Raw genomic sequence first — 20,234 nt, forward strand, 5'->3', positions numbered from 1 at the left:
TGCCTCCAGGACAAACTGCAAGCCCACTATAAGTGAAGTGATTGTGGTGGGGAGCGAGATCACAAGATAGTTGTAATGACTGGCATGCAATACTTTTATGTATGTCTACTTAAAAGCAAGCTCCTGTGAACTCAGCGGAATCAACATATATAGTGTTAAACTGCCAGCCTGCTAAGAGTGTTGCAATATGACCATAGTTCCAATTTGTTTCTAAGAACCTGCCCTGTAACCAAGTTGATTCCGATTCTTTTCCTGGTGACTGGGTCTGAGGAGGCAGCAAAACTGACTCCATCAGGTTAGCTGCCTCCAACTGCCATTTTGCTTCCTTGTTTCTCAGAACTGCCTCCTCAGCAGCCATTTCAACTGGTCACTACAAGTTGAACTACACTAACTTTAAGAATTGATGTGTTGAATGTGCTTTATTGCTTTCATTCCTCTTTCCTTTAATACGATACGTTTAATAAACATTATGCCTGTGGGCATAGCCTGCCTCCTTTCTTTAATCAAAGTACAGAGCTTAGAACAGTCTAAGCACTGCAGAAATTATGGTGGATGGTTTTTGAACTTGATTGGGAACTTGGCACAAGATGGGTGGTTTGTTTTTGTTAAAGGGAAATTATTCTCCTTAGTCTACCTATAAAAATCTCATGTCCAAGCCAGAAGTATGCTTTAAGGGTTTAAATATGGTGTGGGTGAGGTTGCAGTGACAACTTCTGAGAAGTATTGTGGACCTTCTGCATCACAGCCTTTGTATTAAGTATACATCAGGCTGATAATCGTTAGCTTAAAACTGCCTAAAAAATCATGGCTAAGTACAACTTTGAACTCAAATTCAATGCTGGTATTCTAGCAAACAGACCAAAATTTCAAAGCTTTGTTTTACACTTAGGTAAAGGTAAAGGGACCCCTGACCATTAGGTCTAGTTGTGACCGACTCTGGGGTTGTGGCACTCATCTCGCTTTATTGGCCGAGGGAGCCGGCATTTGTCCGCAGACAGCTTCCGGTGGCCAGCATGACCAAGCTGCTTCTGGTGAACCAGAGCAGCACACGGAAACGCCGTTTACCTTCCCGCCAGAGCGGTACCTATTTATCTACTTGCACTTTGACATGCTTTCGAACTGCTAGGTGGGCAGGAGCTGGGACCAAGCAACGGGAGCTCACCCCATCACGGGGATTCGAACCACCAACCTTTTGATCAGCAAGTCCGAGGCTCTGTGGTTTAACCCACAGCGCCACCCGTGTCCCTGTTTTACACTTAGGAAGTGGCTAAACCTATACCTACTTTATATAGTGAAGTAAATATAAAGTACTTTGCACACTTTGTGTAATCTTCTCAAGCAAACTCAGAAACCATAGTTTAGTCATTTCATTTTTATAGGTGGGCACCTAAGCAGAGCTGGTAGAACCAAATTCACACCTAAAAGGGGGTTTGAAGTTTGTCTTCTGGCCAACCTCTTCATACTGTGTATAACTATAAACTATGGTGTATAATTTATATCAAGTAGGAAATACATCTTTTAACAAATAAGACACATGTAACTAAGAGACCACCAGACACTTATTGAAATCCTGAGAATATCAGTTTCCTTTGTTTGAAATGTGCTACAATCCATGTATTTGCAGAAGAGTACCTGAAAGGGTTAAAAATGCAGGCTAATTATATTTGGTTTTTTTTTTTTTTCATTTCACAGTTTTGAAGATGGAAAAACACATTTGGAACACTTGTGCTTAGCAGTATCAATTATTCAGCTTACAAGGAGAGGTGCTGCTTTTATGCAAGATACTGGGGTTTTTATTAGAAATGATACACAAATGTGCACTCTAAACATGGTATAAATCATGCATCTACACTGCATGCTACTGATTCACTTTAAATTTCTGAGAAAGCTTGTGCTCAACTACCTATGGTATAACAGTATGAAAGTCAGCTTTCCACAATATGACTTATTAGTGGGGATAAATCATGTTGTATAAAGGTTAGATTAACCCCAATGATGTCATGTCTAGATGAAATCTGCTAAAGTATATTTTTAAGAGTTTTTAAGTAACAGAATCCTGAAATGCATATGCCATAGAGAAACACTGATATTCAAGTCGGAGGTGAAGATTGCAATCCTGTATCTAGATTCCTGGGAATAAACCACATTGACCTCAATGGGAATTGCTTCTCAGTAGACATGCTTCACTCAGAAGTGAATCAGATTGCACTCAATTGTACAATTCATAATCCTGTATCATTCATTACTGATTTATTTATTAAACTGCACACCGCTTGATTGCTGAAAGCCCTCAAAGAGGTTTACAAAAAGATAAAATAAAAGTGTGCTTCCAAAAAAAAGTAATGGAAATCTAGGCTTAGCAACTAATTTTATGAAGCAACCCACTCACAGTTATGCATAAGAGCACTGAGCCTTCTCAAAGTACATATGCTTAACTTAAATGCCAGTTTGGAGACTTGTTTACAGTAACAGAAAGCAGAAACTTACAGCACAGGAAAACATCCTACAAAATATGAACTGTTTTATCTGATCTTTATCACTAATAAATACCACCCAACTTTTCATGCATGCTCCACCAGGCAGATACTCTTGATCTGCACACAATGGTCCGAAGAATGAGCACCCACACTGGCAGCCAACAATCAAATGACCAATGTGCACATAGACACACTACCAACCAATATATTCTCCATCATATAGTATGCACATGTGTGTGTAAATATTCTCCACAAATGAGTCACCAAAATATTCACATGTATTTGAGGGGTGGGCTGGGGGGGGGGATCAGAACCTGAAATGTACAAGGCTATCAAAACCCATGGAACTGAAAACACACATTTGAATTTTGCATTACAGTCGGGACAGAAAAAGCTGCAATTAAGAAAACCACCATTGCAAGGCAACATCCAGAGAGAGAAGGTACAGGTAAGACTTTTCCAGAGGCTGATTTAAACACCTGAAGAGCAAACACGACGGGGTCTGTTTTCATTACTGCGTGAGACTAGAGTTCCAATTAATTAGTTAATGGCCTTCACCAGTCCCAAAGCGAGATTAAAGCGATAAGCTTCTCCAGTTGTTGCTGATGACTGCGCTTTACAAGGCTACTACAATATCTGCTTAAGAGGAGGAGGAAAGAAATCTGATGGGGGGGGGCAGAAACACCGCGAGTCACGCTGCAATGTTAGAAGCGGGCGCGTCTGCAACCTTTAACTTAAGGCGGCGCTCTCTATTTCCTGGTTCTGCTCTTGCGCAGCGGCGGAAAAGCCACGATGCGCTCCGGCAACCACCCCCTCTGGTGGGAGTCTCCCCGGGCTCAACGAGGAAGCGCTCCTCCCGCGGCCTGCTCTCGCTCACCCCCTTTCCCCACGACCAGCAAGCTCCGTCTCCTTCGCAGACGCGTTTCCCCCGCGCAAGATGCGCCACGCGCCTTCCTCCCTCCCCAGAACATCGCCACGCTTTCCTTCCTCCGCGCGAGCGACTCGTCGCGCAAAGGGGAAACTGTTGCCCACCACACCTGACACGCAGCAGCTGCAAAAGGAGAGAAGCAAGCAAAACAAAACGCCGTCCTTGCAAGCCTTGCAACTTAGGCTCGTCTCCTTTACTGCTGTCGCAACGAGAAAGAGGAAGAGAGAGCGGGGTGGGGACGGAGAGAAATCTGTTGCTCTTGTGGGAGGCTTCCTTTTTGGAAGGAGGAGGGAAAAAAAAGAAAGATCCAACAATGGCCAGCGAGGAAGGGACGGAGAGAGACTTAAAAAGTCGCCCCAGCCAGCTGCACGGCCCCGAGCGCAACAAGACGTAAGAAGTTTTCGAGGCGGGCTCGTCACGCCGTACCTGGGGGAAAAGTTGCGCGCTCGCTCTTTCTCCTCCTTCTCCCCCACCCCGGCAGGTTCGGGGGAAGGGAGAGGAAGAGGAGGCCGGGCCAGCTTGTTTTTCCCTCGCCTTCACATGCCCGAGAAGCAACTCCCGCTGCAAACTCCCCATGACCCCTCTTCTCCTGCTCCCCCCCCCAAAAGACGCGAGGAGAAGGAATGCGAAGAACCGGATTTTGGAGGGGCGGGCGCGCAAATCCGAAAGGAGGCGGCTCGAAGCAACATCCCCCAACACATGCGCCAGATGCCGCCCTTCCCTCCTGTCCCACCTACGTATTATGCGCCCCACCCCACCTACCTACTTACCTGCCCGGGTGACCGCACCTTTTATCGCCGCCGCCGATCCCCACCCCCCCACCCCGCGCTTCCTCTTTCGCTCCCACCAGCCTCGCCGCTGCCCTCGCCGCCCCTCCACCAACCCGGGATATTTGGCAAAAAAAAACACAGAGGTAAAGAGATTAACAGTGTGCACAAAGCGAAGGAGCCACCGGCCCCGGTGAGGTGGGGACGGGGGAGGGATGGGGAGGGGGGGTTGGAAAGGGAAAGACACCCCCCCCCGCTTTTCGCCTCCACAGGCGGGTGCAATCCGCCCGTCCGCGACCGCCGGGGCGAGGCAGGTACTTACCCATCCATGGCACAGACAGGAGGAAGGAAGCGGCGAGGGACGGGACAGGGCGAGGGGGAGGGAAGGGAAAGGGAGCGGAGCGGCCGCCTCACAGAAGGAAAAACGAGAAAGGATGGGCGAAGCGGGGGGGCGGGGCTGCCGGCGGCGCGCAGGCGCGACAGCTGGGCCCGGCCCTGCCCTGCCCTGCCCGCCCCCTCCTCCTCCTGTTGCCGCCGCCCAGCTCGTCGAGGCTCCGGGACACACCCAAGCGTCAGCTGGAGAGGGGCGGGGGAGGCGCGCACGCGGGGGAGGCAAGGTGCGCGTGCGTCCCCCCCCCCGCCCCCCGGCTTCGAAGGCTTCTTGCCTTGCCTGGGAGAGGCGAGCGAGAGCGCGCGCCCGCATGCAAATGAACACGCGCGGCCCCCCGAGAGATCTCGGGGCGCGAGCCTTCGGCGGCAATAACAACAGGCAGCAGCTGTTGCTGCTGTTGCCGCGGGCGGGGTGCGCGCGCGCGCTGCCCTTCCCCTCAAACTCGGCAAGTCCATTTCTCGAGGAATGTTTTTCGAGGGGGGGGGGGAGACGTGGGAAGGGGCCGGGACGCGGGATGACACAATAAGACGAAAGAATATAATCTGCTGCATTCGCAACGGTTCCGGACCTGTTCTCAAAGTTTTCCGGTTCTTCTTGCCTCGTTTAGCCAGACTTAAAATGGACGCATATATAATAATGGGGGTGGAAAGAAAGAAAAAGCTTTCTCCGAGTGAGCACCGTGAGAAGCGCCTTTCTGCCCTCCTAATGGCAGGCGTAGAAGATAGAATCTGGGTGGGTTGTAGTTGGTGGATTGTTTGCTACCAAAGCCATTTTGGGAACGTCCAGCAGCTCCCGGAGTGCAAGGGTTATTTTCCATTGAACATGTAGCAGTAGGAATATCGTGTGGACTACAAACCAGCCGAGTTAGGCAGTGTGTTTAACAACACCATCCTAAGCTTATAGGCTCTGAAGTAAATTCCATGTTGAGTTCAGTAGGCTACACTCCTATAACTTGGAAGAAAATCTCATTGGAGGCAATGAAACTTCTGGGCGTGCATAGGATTGCATTGTAAAATGTTCCTAACTCTGTATTGGACAGTGGCCAAAAAGCTTTCCAAAAAGCCCATATTACAGGGGCAGGGTGACCTGGCTTTCACACCCCAGGAGTGGAGACACTGATAACTTGAGGTTCCCCAAATTGCTACAGGTACATATTTAAAATGTTAACTCTCCTCAATCCATGGGAAAGCTCTTCTTGCATGCAATGAGAGATATTAGTGAACAACCATCTGTGGGCAGGGCCATACCAGTCTGAAGAAATAAATGCTTCTGTGCTGCTAGGAATAAACATAATTAAAGGCTCTTGGGAGTATCTGCCTCTTCTAAGGACAGGTAATTCTGCAGTTGTCTCTGCATCCGGGAGAAAGACTGAATTATCCATTCACACCCAATTCAAAGATATGTCAGAATTACGTGGCGTGCCATGTGAATCTCTATTCTGAGCCAGTGTGCTAGTCATGAACTATGCCCAGCACAGTCATTCATACAAAGTCATAGCAGGTAAACTCCTAGTCTTTGCCAGGCTAAATGAGAACAGATTGCATTAAAATACTGCACACTGTATGTCCATTTTATATTTCAGCTTCAGCAAACCATATTTGGGTGTGGCTCCTATTTAGATTTTTTTCTTGGTTGGAAGTGAGGCGGTTGTTGCTCGTCCTCAAGTTATTGACGTGAAAGGAAACTGAAAGTTCATCTTCCATTATTTTACCTTGGACTTTCAGTTACCTTTCCATTCTGTAACCTGAGAGCCAAGGTAATCCACTCTACAGATGACCATGAGGGAATATAATTAGCAGCCATACCAGTCTTACATTTGTCCAAAATCGAGACTGCCGTGGTACAACAAAAGGAAACTTTCCAAAAGGAGTGAAATGCAAAAAAAAACCCCAACAACCCTAACCCTCCTCCAGCAGAAAGAGCACACAGTTTGTATAATTTTCATTGTCATTGACTCACCCTACTTAGTGGCCTTCTAAACACATGCAGTGCAATCCTATACACGTTTACTCAGAAGTAAGCTCCACTAAAATAAAACTTAGTAAAGGGACCCCTGACCATTAGGTCCAGTCACGGCCGACTTTGGGGTTGCGGCGCTCATCTCGCTTTATTGACCGAGGGAGCCGGTGTACAGCTTCCGGGTCATGTGGCCAGCATGACCAAGCTGCTTCTGGCAAACCAGAGCAGCGCACGGAAATGCCGTTTACCTTCCCGCCGGAGTGGTACCTATTTATCTACTTGCACTTTGACGTGCTTTCGAACTGCTAGGTTGGCAGGAGCAGGGACCGAGCAACGGGAGCTCACCCCGTCGCGGGGTTTCAAACCGCCAACCTTCTGATCGGCAAGTCCTAGGCTCTGTGGTTTTACCCACAGCGCCACCCGCGTCCCTAAAATAAAACTTACTTACCCCCTAAATAAGAGATTGCAACTTTGGAGAGCAGCAGGAATGGTGGCTTAGGGATCACACTGTATCCACAGGTCAATCTGGGGTTACTTAAACAATTCTTGACCCTGGATGGATTCTATACACCCAACAGTTGCTGCTGGGTGTTGCCATTGGCCATGCAATCCAAAGCAGACTATTGATTTTAGTGGAGAGAGCTGATCCATATTGAAATTAATTTCAGATAAAATCTGCTGAGAGCTTAAGTACTTCCTTGGGAAATGAGACCAAAGGTCCCATTTAGTCCAGAATTCTATCACCTGCATCCAGCTAGATGTCTCTGGAAGGCTCACAAATGCACAAATGCAGCATGATGGCACCCCCTGTTGTTTGAACCCAGGATATGGTACTCAGAAGCAAGTGAAGAGCTCCACACGCACAGGAGAATACCGTAGACAGCAGAACCCAGATAGATTACCTTGTGCCAATGAAGAAATCTAAGGGAATTGTTCAAGTCTTTGAAACTCAAACCCCGTTTTACAGTCAGTTGTCAAAGCTGCCAGTTTTGTTTGTTTTGATAACAGATGCCTAAGCTTTTATGTAAAGGCTGGGAGAACTGGGCCTTGAATTTCCCCCACACTCTGCATTTTAGTATAGAGTATTTTCCCACCAGGATGTTTAGAGCTCAGTAATGCCCAGCCACAAGCATTATAAAAATGTGAGTCAAGCCTTTCTTTTTTTTACATCCTATTAGGCTCTCATACTCAAAAGCACCATGATAGCATAAAGTCTCTTTCACCCCACTGGGCTTATACCAGTGAATCACTGCGGATTAAGGGTGGTATGTAACTTAATTTTACTCAGTTTAGACCCATCAAAATTAACTTAGTCATGTTTATTAATTTCAGTGGGTCTACTCTGAGTAACAGTTGGATACCACCCCATGTTATTATTTTTAAATCTTTAATCATATTTCTGTTTCAGATTCTTTACACAGGCCACATTCTACATCTTTTCAAATAAGAGAGCCATATATTTGGGGCACACAAAGCCCATAACTACTTTGGCTTAAGTGGTACCATCTGAATGGCAGTGCCAGAGTCAGACTGGACCTGTAGGAGACCATACTTGAATTGGATGTAGGCGCTACAGCCTGAGATCAGTTGCTGTCACGCAAAAAGCTGGAGCACAAAGTGCCAAACTGTAAATATGAAGCACGGCTTTATTGGGGAGCCATGGAACAGGCTACTAGCATTTATTTCATGCCTGGACAATCCAAATTTCAGCAGCTTTGTTCCATGACTTGCTAACATGGTGCCTATGAGCAGTGGCGTAGTGTGGGTTGCTGGAGCCTGGGGCAGGCACAGGCATGCCAGGTGGTGGGGCACGGAGGGTGAATGGAGCCCACCATGCTAGCCCAGTCTTCACTGCCACTGGAGTGACCACCCCCACCAGAGCCAAGCAGGGCCACACTGTGGCACCTACCCACTCATGGGGGGGGAGCCCAGCCGGCAAACGTGGCCCTTGGTGGGCAAATCCCCCCCAACACCTGAAGAGAGGAGCACCATGCTGGGGTAGCCTGCATGGGGAGACCTGGTTTGCACCACCTCAAAATTGTGTGCCTGGGTCCATGGCCCTGCTGGCACCTCCATGCTATGCCCCTGCCTATGAGCACACATAGACTCTCAAAGACCTTCCTGGCAACCTTCCTCTGTTGAAATTGGGCTTGAAAGAAACATTCTATCAAAGCCAGCAGAATAGATTGTGGTGTGTGCTTGGCTAAAGTATGTGTGTGTGATGTCCACAACAGTTTCTCTGGTGTGCAGATGTGCTCACAGGCCACAAAAGGTTGGCAAACCCTGCTTTATACTTTTCCTTTATACATTGTGGTACCCACCATCTGGAATGCTCTTCCTACTGAGATGAAATGTGGTACAGTGGTACCTCGGGTTACATACGCTTCAGGTTACAGACTCCGTTAACCCAGAAATAGTACCTCGGGTTAAGAACTTTGCTTCAGGATGAGAACAGAAATCGCGTGGCGGCAGTGGGAGGCCCCATTAGCTAAAGTGGTACCTCAGGTTAAGAACAGTTTCAGGTTAAGAACGGACCTCCAGAACGAATTAAGGTCTTAACCCGAGGTACCACTGTATAAAAATATTTTACATGTATAAATGAAACAAAATGCTACCTAACAATTGCAGAGACCTATATTGCATGCTCCTATTTTGTGCCTAAATAAGGCCATGAGATATGAGTACACACAGTCCCCAGGGTTGCCAACTCCTGAAAGACAACTCTGAAACCTGAATGTGGCACTGGCGGTGGGACCTCAGAGAGTCAGGACTCAACAGGGTGAAGGATGGGATCTTAGTGTGAAGGGCAGGTGATAAATTGTAATCACAAAAACAGTGATAGGAGTTAAAAGGCAAGGCTTTGTATCCTAGGGTACGGCCTTGCATCAAAGGTGTGGAGTCCTTTGCCGGGATTAGAGTGCAGCTGCTCATCTAAGGTATACTGCTACACCAAGGATTTGTTTACAAGTCCTCTGCCTCCAAGCAGTACATCTAAACATGATTCAAGGCTAAACTCTTAAATGTGTCACAAGCACAAAGCAAGAGCAAAAAGATCACAGCCAGAGTCATAGATTATTAAAACATACTGTATATGCAGTATATTATTAATGAATTAGAAGATGTTCTAAACAAAAAACACCCCCAAACAATTTACCCACTTTGCATATGGAAAACACTGGTGCTAAGTGACAGCCCAAATGACAAGCAATGAAAACATGGTGGAGAATATTAAGCAGATCAACCAAGAAAGTGAGTCAACCTAATGATGGTACAAGTTGTCACAACAGGAATCATGTCAAAGAATTAAGCTCGTTGAAAACATTTACCCCTTGTTTGCATGCATACCTTGTTTTGCCTCTCATAACACACGGAGAAGCAAAGACATTCACAACCCCCTTCCATTACCAACAAGAATATCTCCTGCATTCATACACAGACCCTTCTGTCATCCTGTATTCCACTCCTGCCCCATCTCACCTTCTGTTTGGGGCTGGAAAACATGATGCTGGGGCAGGGTTGGGGCTCAACTAGGGTAGCAGGCGTGCTAGCAGTGACTGGCTCAGGAAAGCCAGGAGTGGAACAAAGCAGCCAGAGCAGCTGTGGCATGGCTTCTCCAAACCATCTTCATTTACTGCTAGTTCTTAGCCTCGTCTTCACCCAAAGCATATAGGGAACAACAGAGGCTGAGGACCCTAGGCCATAGGAAGGAATTGGGAGGGAAATGGGACTCAGGAGACGCAGCCCAAGGGGCACTGTTGTTGAGCTTTTTTGCAAGATTGCCCAAAGTTATTAAGCTTTTTTTGGGGGGGGGGAGGATAGCTCTGCCCAAGCCAGGCATCCAGGAGGGACAGTGGCTCCAGCACCCAGTACACCCAGCCCCTGCTTTCCTACACTACTGGCACTGTGGTGGACCACTTTGATTTATTTCACTGCTGGCGCCAGCTGCTTGCACACAAGATATGTCACTGTCAGTTATCTCTTCAGCTACAACATGCATGCTGCCATTCTGTATATGCAAGTTGCAAACATACAATATTTTTTTTTAAGAGTGCTGGAAAATGAGCCAAAGGCAGGAAAGCTTCCCTCTCCCTTGAACAGGTGGGGAAGAGTTCTGGTTGAGTAAGCTGGTAGAGTTCTGCTTGGTTGACTATCTTCATCCAGCATCATCGGTCCACAAGGTTCCTTGTACCAACTATAGAAGGTAAATAATGTGTGGAACTGCATTTGTATCTATTAACCTAAAAGCCTTGCGGTTACTGATGAACACACCATTAAATACCACTTTTTGAAGAGGTATTAATTTCGTTTCAGGGGTTTCATTTTGTTCCCCTTCTGTCAAAAACTGGGCTTTTGATATCAGCAAAAGAGAGAAAGAAAAGTGATTTCCTTTTGTGTCCTTAAAAATATCTCCCTGAGAGGTTTTGAAAAGACCCCACATTTTTATGGATGGGCACAGATGTTTCTTATTACAAGCTAAATTTAAAGTCTGACTTACAGGATATTTCTATATTTGGTATATAAAAAGTAGGCCAGTGGTCTTGTAGTCCATGCTGTCTTGCTAGAAAACCAGATTGACTTCTGGTTGTAGGTACTATTACATTGTTTAATAGCTACAATAAAATACAAGAAGACACTTTGGAGATTTGGCATACTAGGGCTAAAGAGCCTGTTGTATGCTGACATGGACAGGAAATCGTCAAAGGAAAGAAAGGCTAGAGAAAAATCACTTGGCAATAAAAGATTGGCAGAAATACTTTATCTGCATGAACACACACAGTTTCAAACACTAAAGTATTATCAGACACCTCAGAAAGGATACTAAAGTGTTTAATAAATTGGACATTTTTGTTTGGCAACCTAAAGAATAGTAAGTGTTGGCAGAAAACTCAATGAACATTTATGTATGTAGCATCCCTTTAACAAACCAATAAAAGTTCATCCTGTCTTCATTTGAAGCAATTTATTGGGTTTTACAATAAAAATAAACATAATAAACAATATAACATTTGTCTTGACATAATTTCACATTTTCTTTGGACTTCCTCACATCTCCCGCTCCCACTTTCATCGTTATAACATTTTGTCAGCAATTTATCATCTTATTTAGATTCTTATATCCCTTCTATGTTTCATAATCTTATAGTTCTCGAAAGGAGTTAAGTTTTCACAGTCTTACTTATTTTCTTAAAAACTTCTAAATTTAGTGGTGCTCAGTTATTTTAGTCTAGCATCTTATTTAGCATTCACTCAGATTACAATGTTTTTGTAAATAATTCTTAAATTTCTTCCAGTCCTCCTCAAACCTCTCTTCTCCCAGGTCGCGAATTCTGCCGGTCATTTCAGCCAGTTCCATGTAGTCCATCAGTTGCATCTGCCATTCTTCCAGTGTGGGTAGATCTTGAGTTTTCCAGTGTTTTGCGAGAAGTATCCTTGCTGCTGTTGTTGCATACATAAAAAATGTCTGGTCCTTCTTTGCCACCCCTTGGCCGACAATACCCAAAAGGAAACCTCTGGTTTCTTAGTGAAGGTATATTTAAATACCTTTTTCAATTCATTATAAATCATTTCCCAGAACGCCTTCACTTTAGGGCAAGTCCACCAGAGGTGGAAGAACGTTCCCTCACACTCTTTACACTTCCAACACTTATTATCAGACAGGTGGTAAATTTTTGCAAGTTTGACTGGGGTCATATACCATCTATAAATCATTTTCATTACATTTTCTTTCAGAGCGTTGCATGCAGTAAATTTCAATCCATTACTCCACAACCTTTCCCAGTCCTCAAACATGATATTATACCCAATGTCCTGTGCCCACCTTATCATAGCCGATTTAACCGTTTCATCTTGTGTATTCCATTTCAACAGCAAGTTATACATCCTTGAAAGTACCTTAATCTTTGGTTCTAACAATTCTGTTTCTAGTTTCGATTTCTCCACCTGGAACCCTAGTTTCTTATCATTTTTAAAAACTTCTTTAATCTGAGCGTAATGTAACCAATCTCGCACTTTGTCTTTCATTTTCTCCAAACTCTGCAATTTCCAATTGTCTCCATCCTTTTCTAGTATTTCCCAATATTTTGGCCATTTAGCCTCCATATTGGGTCTTTTTCGGGCCTTAGCTTCCAAAGGTGAAAGCCACCTTGGTGTTTTATTTTCCAGCAAGTCTTTATATTTTGTCCAGACATTAAACAGTGATTTTCTGACAATATGGTTCTTGAAGGCCTTATTTGCTTTAACCTTGTCAAAAGTTCATCCTGTCTTGAGTGTTGGCTGCCATCTCATGCCTAAGCCTACTATCCCAGCTAGAAGGAGGTTTTGAAACCACTTGGAGTGAATTGCGGGCGGCAGAAAGTTAAAAAAGCACAGATATATAAACACACTGGAAGCTGAGCTAGTGAATGAACCCTGGATGTTGTGGCTGATGTTATTAGGCCTTAGAATAGTGTTTTCCTGTGCCACAAGATTCTGTTGTTTTGCTGCAACATACTAACATAGTTCTGGAAATTGATAGATTCTTAGGCACAAAAAATGGCTGCTGTCATTTGGGTGCAAAAGGGTGAAGATAGATAATGACCAGGCGCCCCTTATTTCTACAAATTTCTTCCTGGCAATACGGATGCAAGCAGTCTGAGAACAAATCAAAGATGAAGTTGAGACAACTGGCCAAAAATAAAAATGAACATTTCCTGTTAAACTCTTGCCTACATTTGCTATCCTGCATCAACAACAAATTCTTCTTAGTAGCCCCATAGGAATGTGGGGCATGCATTAGAAAGAATTAACACTTCCTTCCCCTGTGCTGGCTGCTGTAGGCAACAAACCTCTGCCTATGCCACTGTTGTGTTGAACATGTACAGTGGTACCTCAGGTTACATATGCTTCAGGTTACAGACTCAGCTAACCCAGAAATAATACCTTGGGTTAAGAACTTTGCTTCAGGATGAGAACAGAAATTGTGCTCCGGCGGCATGGCAGCAGCAGGAGGCCCCATTAGCTAAAGTGGTGCTTCAGGTTAAGAACAGTTTCAGGTTAAGAACGGACCTCCGGAACGAATTAAGTACTTAACCCGAGGTACCACTGTACTACTGTTTTAACCTGATTCTTTCTACACCTTCCCTGTACTTCTACTTTCTGGCTCAGAGCCGCCTGTTTAACGTTTGGCTGTTTCTCCCTATTTGAACTGCTTTGGGTCTTTTTCTTAATTTAATTATACTCCAGACCACTTGCAAAAGCGTGAGTTTGTGCTACACTGTTGTTTTGTGAAGAGGAAAAAGGGGGGAAATGAGACTTAATTTTGTGAACTTATTTATTTGCATTTATTTGCTTCCTCGTGAAAGAATAGCACATGCATGCTCATAAACAGCGTTAATAAAGGATATCATATATAAAATAAATGACGTATTAATAAAAATATTTAGCATGTCTATAGTGCTTCATATGTATTCTCTTAAGCAATCACAAAGCCAAGTAAGGAGGTTCAGTCCTTCTCAGCTTTTAAAATGGGAACACCCAGCTCAGTCCTGCTTTCTATGTGAGTGCAGTAGATCAGGTTTAAACACATGGATCTGCAGCTATCACCTGTAAAGCTCACCTTCCATGCTACACTAGCATACAAGTGTTTTAGCCATTAAATATATATAAACATGTAACATGTAACACTCAGGATATTTTTAAAAACAGTGCATAAATATATTACAATATAATATAATATATAATACATAATATATAATATAATAATATAATATAATATAATATAATATAATATAATATAATATAAGGGGGAGCTTTCAGTTTAGCATAAGGGCTTTCTTTGTTCATTCAAGCTACAAAATATTGGGAAATTGCAGGTGTTAACACATATATAACTTATGCGTTATATAAGCACTATGCATATGGTATGGTATCCTATATTGTGGTTAGCTCAAGCTGCACCACTAAAAAAGAGTAAAAAGTAAAGGACCTCTGGATGGTTAAGTCCACTCAAAGGCGACTATGGGGTTGTGGCGCTCATCTCGCTTTCAGGACAAGGGAGCTGGCATTTGTCCACAGACAGCTTTCTGGGTCACCTGGCCAGCATGACTAAACTGCTTCTGGTGCAACAGGACACAGTGGCGACTGCCAGACAGAACAGAAACACCGTTTACTTTCCCACCACAGTGGTACCTATTTATCTACTTTCACTGGTGTGCTTTCGAACTGCTAGGCTGGCAGGAGCAGGGACAGAGCAATGGCAGCTCACTCTGTCACGGGGATTCGAACTGCCAACCTTCTGATCAACAAGCCTGCATAACTTCAAACTCTAAAACAAATTGCTCATAACTTTCTACTCTGAATTCTGGCTTTAATCTGTTTAGAGAGCAGCCCCACCATAGCTGTCAACTTTTCCCCTTTTTAAAGGGACATTCCCTTATTCCGAATAGGATTCCTCGCAAGAAAAGGAAAAGGTTGATAGCTATGAGCCCCGCTCATTTGCCACCTGACACTGAGTGCTTTGATCCTCTGTTCTCTTAATGGCCTTTCACCCCAGGCAATTACTTCATCAGGAAACTTGCCAGGCTTAATTAGCTCTTAACACTTGCTGATTCCAGGGGATTAGTACTGTCTAGCACACAACTTAATACACACAGGCCTGGCACCCAGTTGTAACAGCCAAATCCTTAATTAAATTCTAATACTAGCTCAATGCAGAGATTATACAGATCTAGCACCCGTAAACTCATAACAATAATATCATATGTAGCATAATAAATAAACCAAAATGTTTTACGTATGTAGAACTAATTGCATTTTGTTTAATTAATGTACCTTCAGGGGACACTTTCACATTGACTTCTTGTCTGGGAAGCCCTGCATGTCTTCTTCGGAACCTTGTGTCTCATATAAGATTCTGACATATGTTAAGCACACAGTAAGTTCATGCTGAATATCTCCCAGGCCTGCTGGACTCTATCAGCATATGAACTGCATGTGAATGCACACGGTGAACAGAGGAAAAGTGGAGCAGCGACCACAGGAAGTATCCAATGCTCTCATTCTATTAGTGCAAGGAATTACACCTGTGCATTGGAAAATTTCCCCTCTCTCCTCTCTCCACGTGTGCCTTTCCCAAATTTGCTCCAGAGGGTTAGGGAAAACCTCAGGTCCTAGGTGTGTGCAGGGGGAAAAGGGAGGAAAGTTCTGTTGCACAAGCAGAAATTCTTGCACTGATGGTATGACACAGTACCACTTTGGATACAAGCCAATATTTCTTTATGGAAAGTTTGTCTGCCATTGCTGATCTTCTCAATGAAGAATGCCTGATGAGATTTCAAGAAACCCCCTGAGCTGTTTTTTAAAGCACAGTTTGAAAATCATTTTTTTAATGCCAGTGACATGAACACCGTACATTACAATTCTCAACATAGAAACATTTGACATTTATATGTATAGAATTTTTTTGCTCTGGACATAATCTGAGATGCATTTTGTTATATCCAAGATCAGTTTGTGGGTGCCACTACTATTGCTTGGCATTGTAGAAATGCTTCCAGGACACCCTAACATTTAACATAATATCTGTGAGCAAAATGCAGCATTACATCCCACCCCCACCCACCCCCGATGGCAGCAAAACAGTTTAGCAGATGGGTTACCTTATTTTCTACAGTTCAGGAGAAAGACCATATGGCAGACACTTAATATTATTTCAGCTCCTCAGTCATGTATATGTGATCCTTTAGCTGTCATTGCGAACAACGCTTTTGATCTCCCTGGCATATGTTAATATGCTAACATATGAATGGTGTGTGTGCTTAAAATGACGTAGGAAGAATCAATGCTTTATATCTTGATACTAATTTAAGAGTTATCTTCATTACGTTGACAGAGAGGGGTTGGCCCATGGTATTCAAATAAGGCAGGCAGCATGGAAAGTAAATCCTGGCCCGAGTTCCTGCTGTACAGGATTATAGTATTTAACTAACAACCAAAACCATCTGCTGATAATGGCTAATTTGCAGCTGTTTTAGTCATTTGAAATCGACCATCAAATGCTAGACTAATATGAGGAGTTATCTTTCAGAGCTTGTTTAAATGAATATTTTATGTAATGTGTTACCAACTCAGAACTACATGGTACCATGGCAAATACCGTATTTTCCACTCCATAAGACACACTTTTTTTTCTTCTTAAAAAGTAAGGGGAAATGTCTTTGCATCTTATGGAGCGAATGCATGGTCCCTGGAGCCGAATTGCCCAGGGGCAAAAAGCAGATCGTGCTTTTTTTTTTGAAAGAGGGAAGTGGGTGTTGAAACAAAGCCGCTGATTGTTTGCCAATCAGGGAGAGAAATAAGGGATGCTAGAGATAAAGGAGGCTGCCTGGGAGGGGGGAGGTAAAGACAGCAAACTTGCAAAGGGGGGAAACAGGAAGACTAAAGCAATAAGGAGAGAAATTAGAAGAAAAGGAGGAGCAAAAAACTGCTCCAGCTAAGGAAAAGACACTAAGGCAAACAAGAGGGAAGGGAGTGTTGAAAGGAAACAGCTGATCAGTGGGATTGGGAGAGAGATAAGGGATGCTAGTGGAGGCTACCTGGAAGGGGGGAGGTAAAAGCCCATGGATCCTCAGGATTTTTAAATTGGTCACCCCAAATTCACCATCAGATCACATAGCATGTCCATGGCTACAGCCTGCACCAAAAAAATCACGCATCCACTGTTTCGTGGGGCTGCAAAGGTGTAAAAACGTGATTACAAAGCACAGATCCACATGGATCCTAAGGATTTTTGCAATGGGTCACCCCAAATTCACCATCAGATCACATGTCTGTGGCCACAGCATGAACCACAAAAATCACACATCCAGTTTTGTTCATAATATTTTTTTTTCTTGTTTTCCTCCTCTAAAAATTGGTGTGTCTTATGGTCAGCTGCGTCTTATGGAGCGAAAAATACGGTACATGTTCCCAAACTTGTGTTGGCTGAAATAACACAAATGCAAAGATAAGGTTTGTAAGGAAATACAGGCAGGCACTACTTGCCTTAGGAGGGGGTGTTTAACCTTGCATGTGCCTGCCAACTTCCTCCTGCAAATGGCTTCCACAGCTTAGCATCTGAAACCCTGTGCTGAAGTTGTACCGTGTAGTCTCCTTAATTCAAAGACAAAAGAATGCAAGAAATCAGTAACCTATTTTCACAAAGGGCATCTAAGTGAAAATGATAGGTAAAGGTAAAGGGACCCCTGACCATTAGGTCTAGTTGTGACCGACTCTGGGGTTGTGGCACTCATCTCACTTTATTGGCCAAGGGAGCCGGCATTTGTCCGCAGACAGCTTCCGGGTCATGGGGCCAGCATGACTAAGCTGCTTCCGGGGAAACAGAGCAGCACACGGAAACGCCGTTTACCTTCCCGCCAGAGCTGTACTTATTTATCTACTTGCACTTTGACGTGCTTTCGAATTGCTAGGTTGGCAGAAGCTGGGACCGAACAACGGGAGCTCACCCCGTCGCGGGGATTCGAACCGCCAACTTTCTGATCAGCAAGTCCTAGGCACTGTGGTTTCACCCACAGTGCCACCCGTGTCCCTTAGCGAAAATGAGAGATGCAATGCAAATAAGTACCAGCCAGAGGACTACACTTCATCATAGAAAATCTTCCAGGGACTGCATGCCAGTAGTGCGTGGAACCAGAGTATATAAAAGGGGGAGGGAGAACGAAATATGCCTCTTACCTTTGTACAGTTGCCCACATTTCAGCTGTGCCAAAGTCAAAGAAGCACCATCACATTTCAGGGACACAATCCAGTCTGACAAAGCACTTGAGGAGGGTATGGATCAGAGCAGGTGAGGGGTATGTGGCCTCAGAAGGAGGCATGGTAAGGGAAGAGTCTTGAGCGCCAAAGAGTGGATATTCAACCCCAGGCTTGAGGTTCCCTACCCCTTATGTAAATTAAAAAGCGTGAAACTAACAACTATCAACACGCAAAAAGCAATAAAACCAAGGCAGTATTTCATAGCACAGTGCAACATTCTATCTTTAAAACTATTTACAGGCAAGAGAGTGGGTTCAAAGTATGCCTATTTGTGTCATTCTCTAAACATTATGTTCCAAATACTGCTGAAAATGTTTCTGTTAGATGTCACACAGTGAAACTGACGCGTAGCAGGGAGAGAGATTTTCTCTGAAAGTACCTCCATACAGCACACTTCATTTCCCACAGTGCCAAAACGTAAACACCCACTTGCACTGAAGAAAGCAAAGGGCATTCAGGAACATCTAGTTACTTGTTTGGGGGGTTATGCTCTCTTACAATCATTTTGAAGTCTGCAACCTCTGCTCCATAGAACTAATGGAAACGGCAAAGAACCACATATATTCCCATCTGCAAAACACTACATTGGGTACCTTTTTAAAATCAAGCCAGAAGATACAAAAAGACATAACGAGGAACCATATATGACAACAATTCATTTTTTAGATTTAATGAGTACTGACTGAAGGTAGATATTCCTGATCAAGCCACCAACTCCTGTGTTTATGGACAGAAAGAAGAACCTGAATATTTTAAGACCCTTCAACAATACTTTTTCCCAGTTATTTACTATTTTATCCATTGCTAAGAACTGTACCCATCGCAGAAAAGAAGAAATCTGGATAAATTTAACCAGTCCTAAAGGTAAAGGGACCCCTGACCATTAGGTCCAGTTGCGGATGACTCTGGGGTTGTGGCGCTCATCTCACTTTATTGGTCGAGGGAGCCGGCGTACAACTTCTGGGTCATGTGGCCAACATGACTAAGCCGCTTCTGGCGAACCAGAGCAGCACACGGAATCGCCGTTTATCTTCCCACCGGAGCAGGAAGCACATCTACTTGCAGTTTGATGTGCTTTCGAACTGCTAGGTTGGCAGGAGCATGGACCGAGCAATGGGAGCTCACCCCGTCGCGGGGATTTGAACCGCAAACCTTCTGATCGGCAAGCTCTAGGCTCTGTGGTTTAACCCACAGCGCCACCCGCGTCCTATTTACTAGCAAATGGCATGATGCACTTCAAATTTCCTCCATGTTCCATGTGTGCAATTCACCTCATGATGATCAATTCCCTTTGTTTCCCTAAAATATTATAGAGAACAACTAAGCTGCAATCCTATACCTGCTTACATACCTGGAAATAAGTCCCACTGAGTAGATGGGCATAGAATTACAATGTTAGCTTGGAGCATTTGTCAGGTGGAAGGTAAAATCTTCAGGATGTTTCTCAACAGCACCCTCAAAATGTGCACCAACAGCTTTCTAATGCATATCCTGCTGAGGCCTATTGATGAAATCAATTGTATATAGCAGCAAGCTGGAAAGAATAATAGCTTTCCTGCTGGCATTTATTAATTACTAGAACATCTCTTTTCTCTGGTTGATTCATTTCAGCTTCAAACTACAGATAGAACATCACTCAAATTTGCATTCGATTCCCCCCCCCCCAAATATACTCATTAACTGATCGTTCATTTCCCTCTGCTTTGTTACTCAGCCCAAATTAAATGTTCTCTGTAACCATCGCACATCTTTAACACAAAAACCCTAAGTATGTGCTTAATTATTCTTTCATCAAAATGCCTGCAGAACGCTTAACACTGTACACAGATAGGACAGCTCTGTTTCCACCAGAGCAAGCTCAACCACCTAGCCACCCAAGTAATTGCTTGGGGCGGTGAGATTCCTTCTGCTGTGTTCTTTGC

At 44.3% G+C, this 20,234-nt stretch overlaps 1 protein-coding gene across 1 annotated transcript in view; it reads right to left on the reverse strand.

The window, feature by feature from the left end:
* The window catches only part of PTBP3 (polypyrimidine tract binding protein 3), a 48,749-nt gene extending 44,121 nt beyond the window's left edge, over window positions 1-4,628 (reverse strand). Inside the window, 1 exon segment of the mRNA XM_080988532.1 lies at window positions 4,495-4,628. Within this exon segment, the coding sequence (XP_080844658.1) occupies window positions 4,495-4,502 (8 nt within the window). The 5' untranslated portion in view covers window positions 4,503-4,628.
* Window positions 4,629-20,234: the final 15,606 nt, after the last annotated feature.

This window comes from Podarcis pityusensis (genome assembly GCF_964106645.2).
Source record: "Podarcis pityusensis genome assembly, chromosome: 17".
Lineage (NCBI taxonomy): Eukaryota > Metazoa > Chordata > Lepidosauria > Squamata > Lacertidae > Podarcis > Podarcis pityusensis.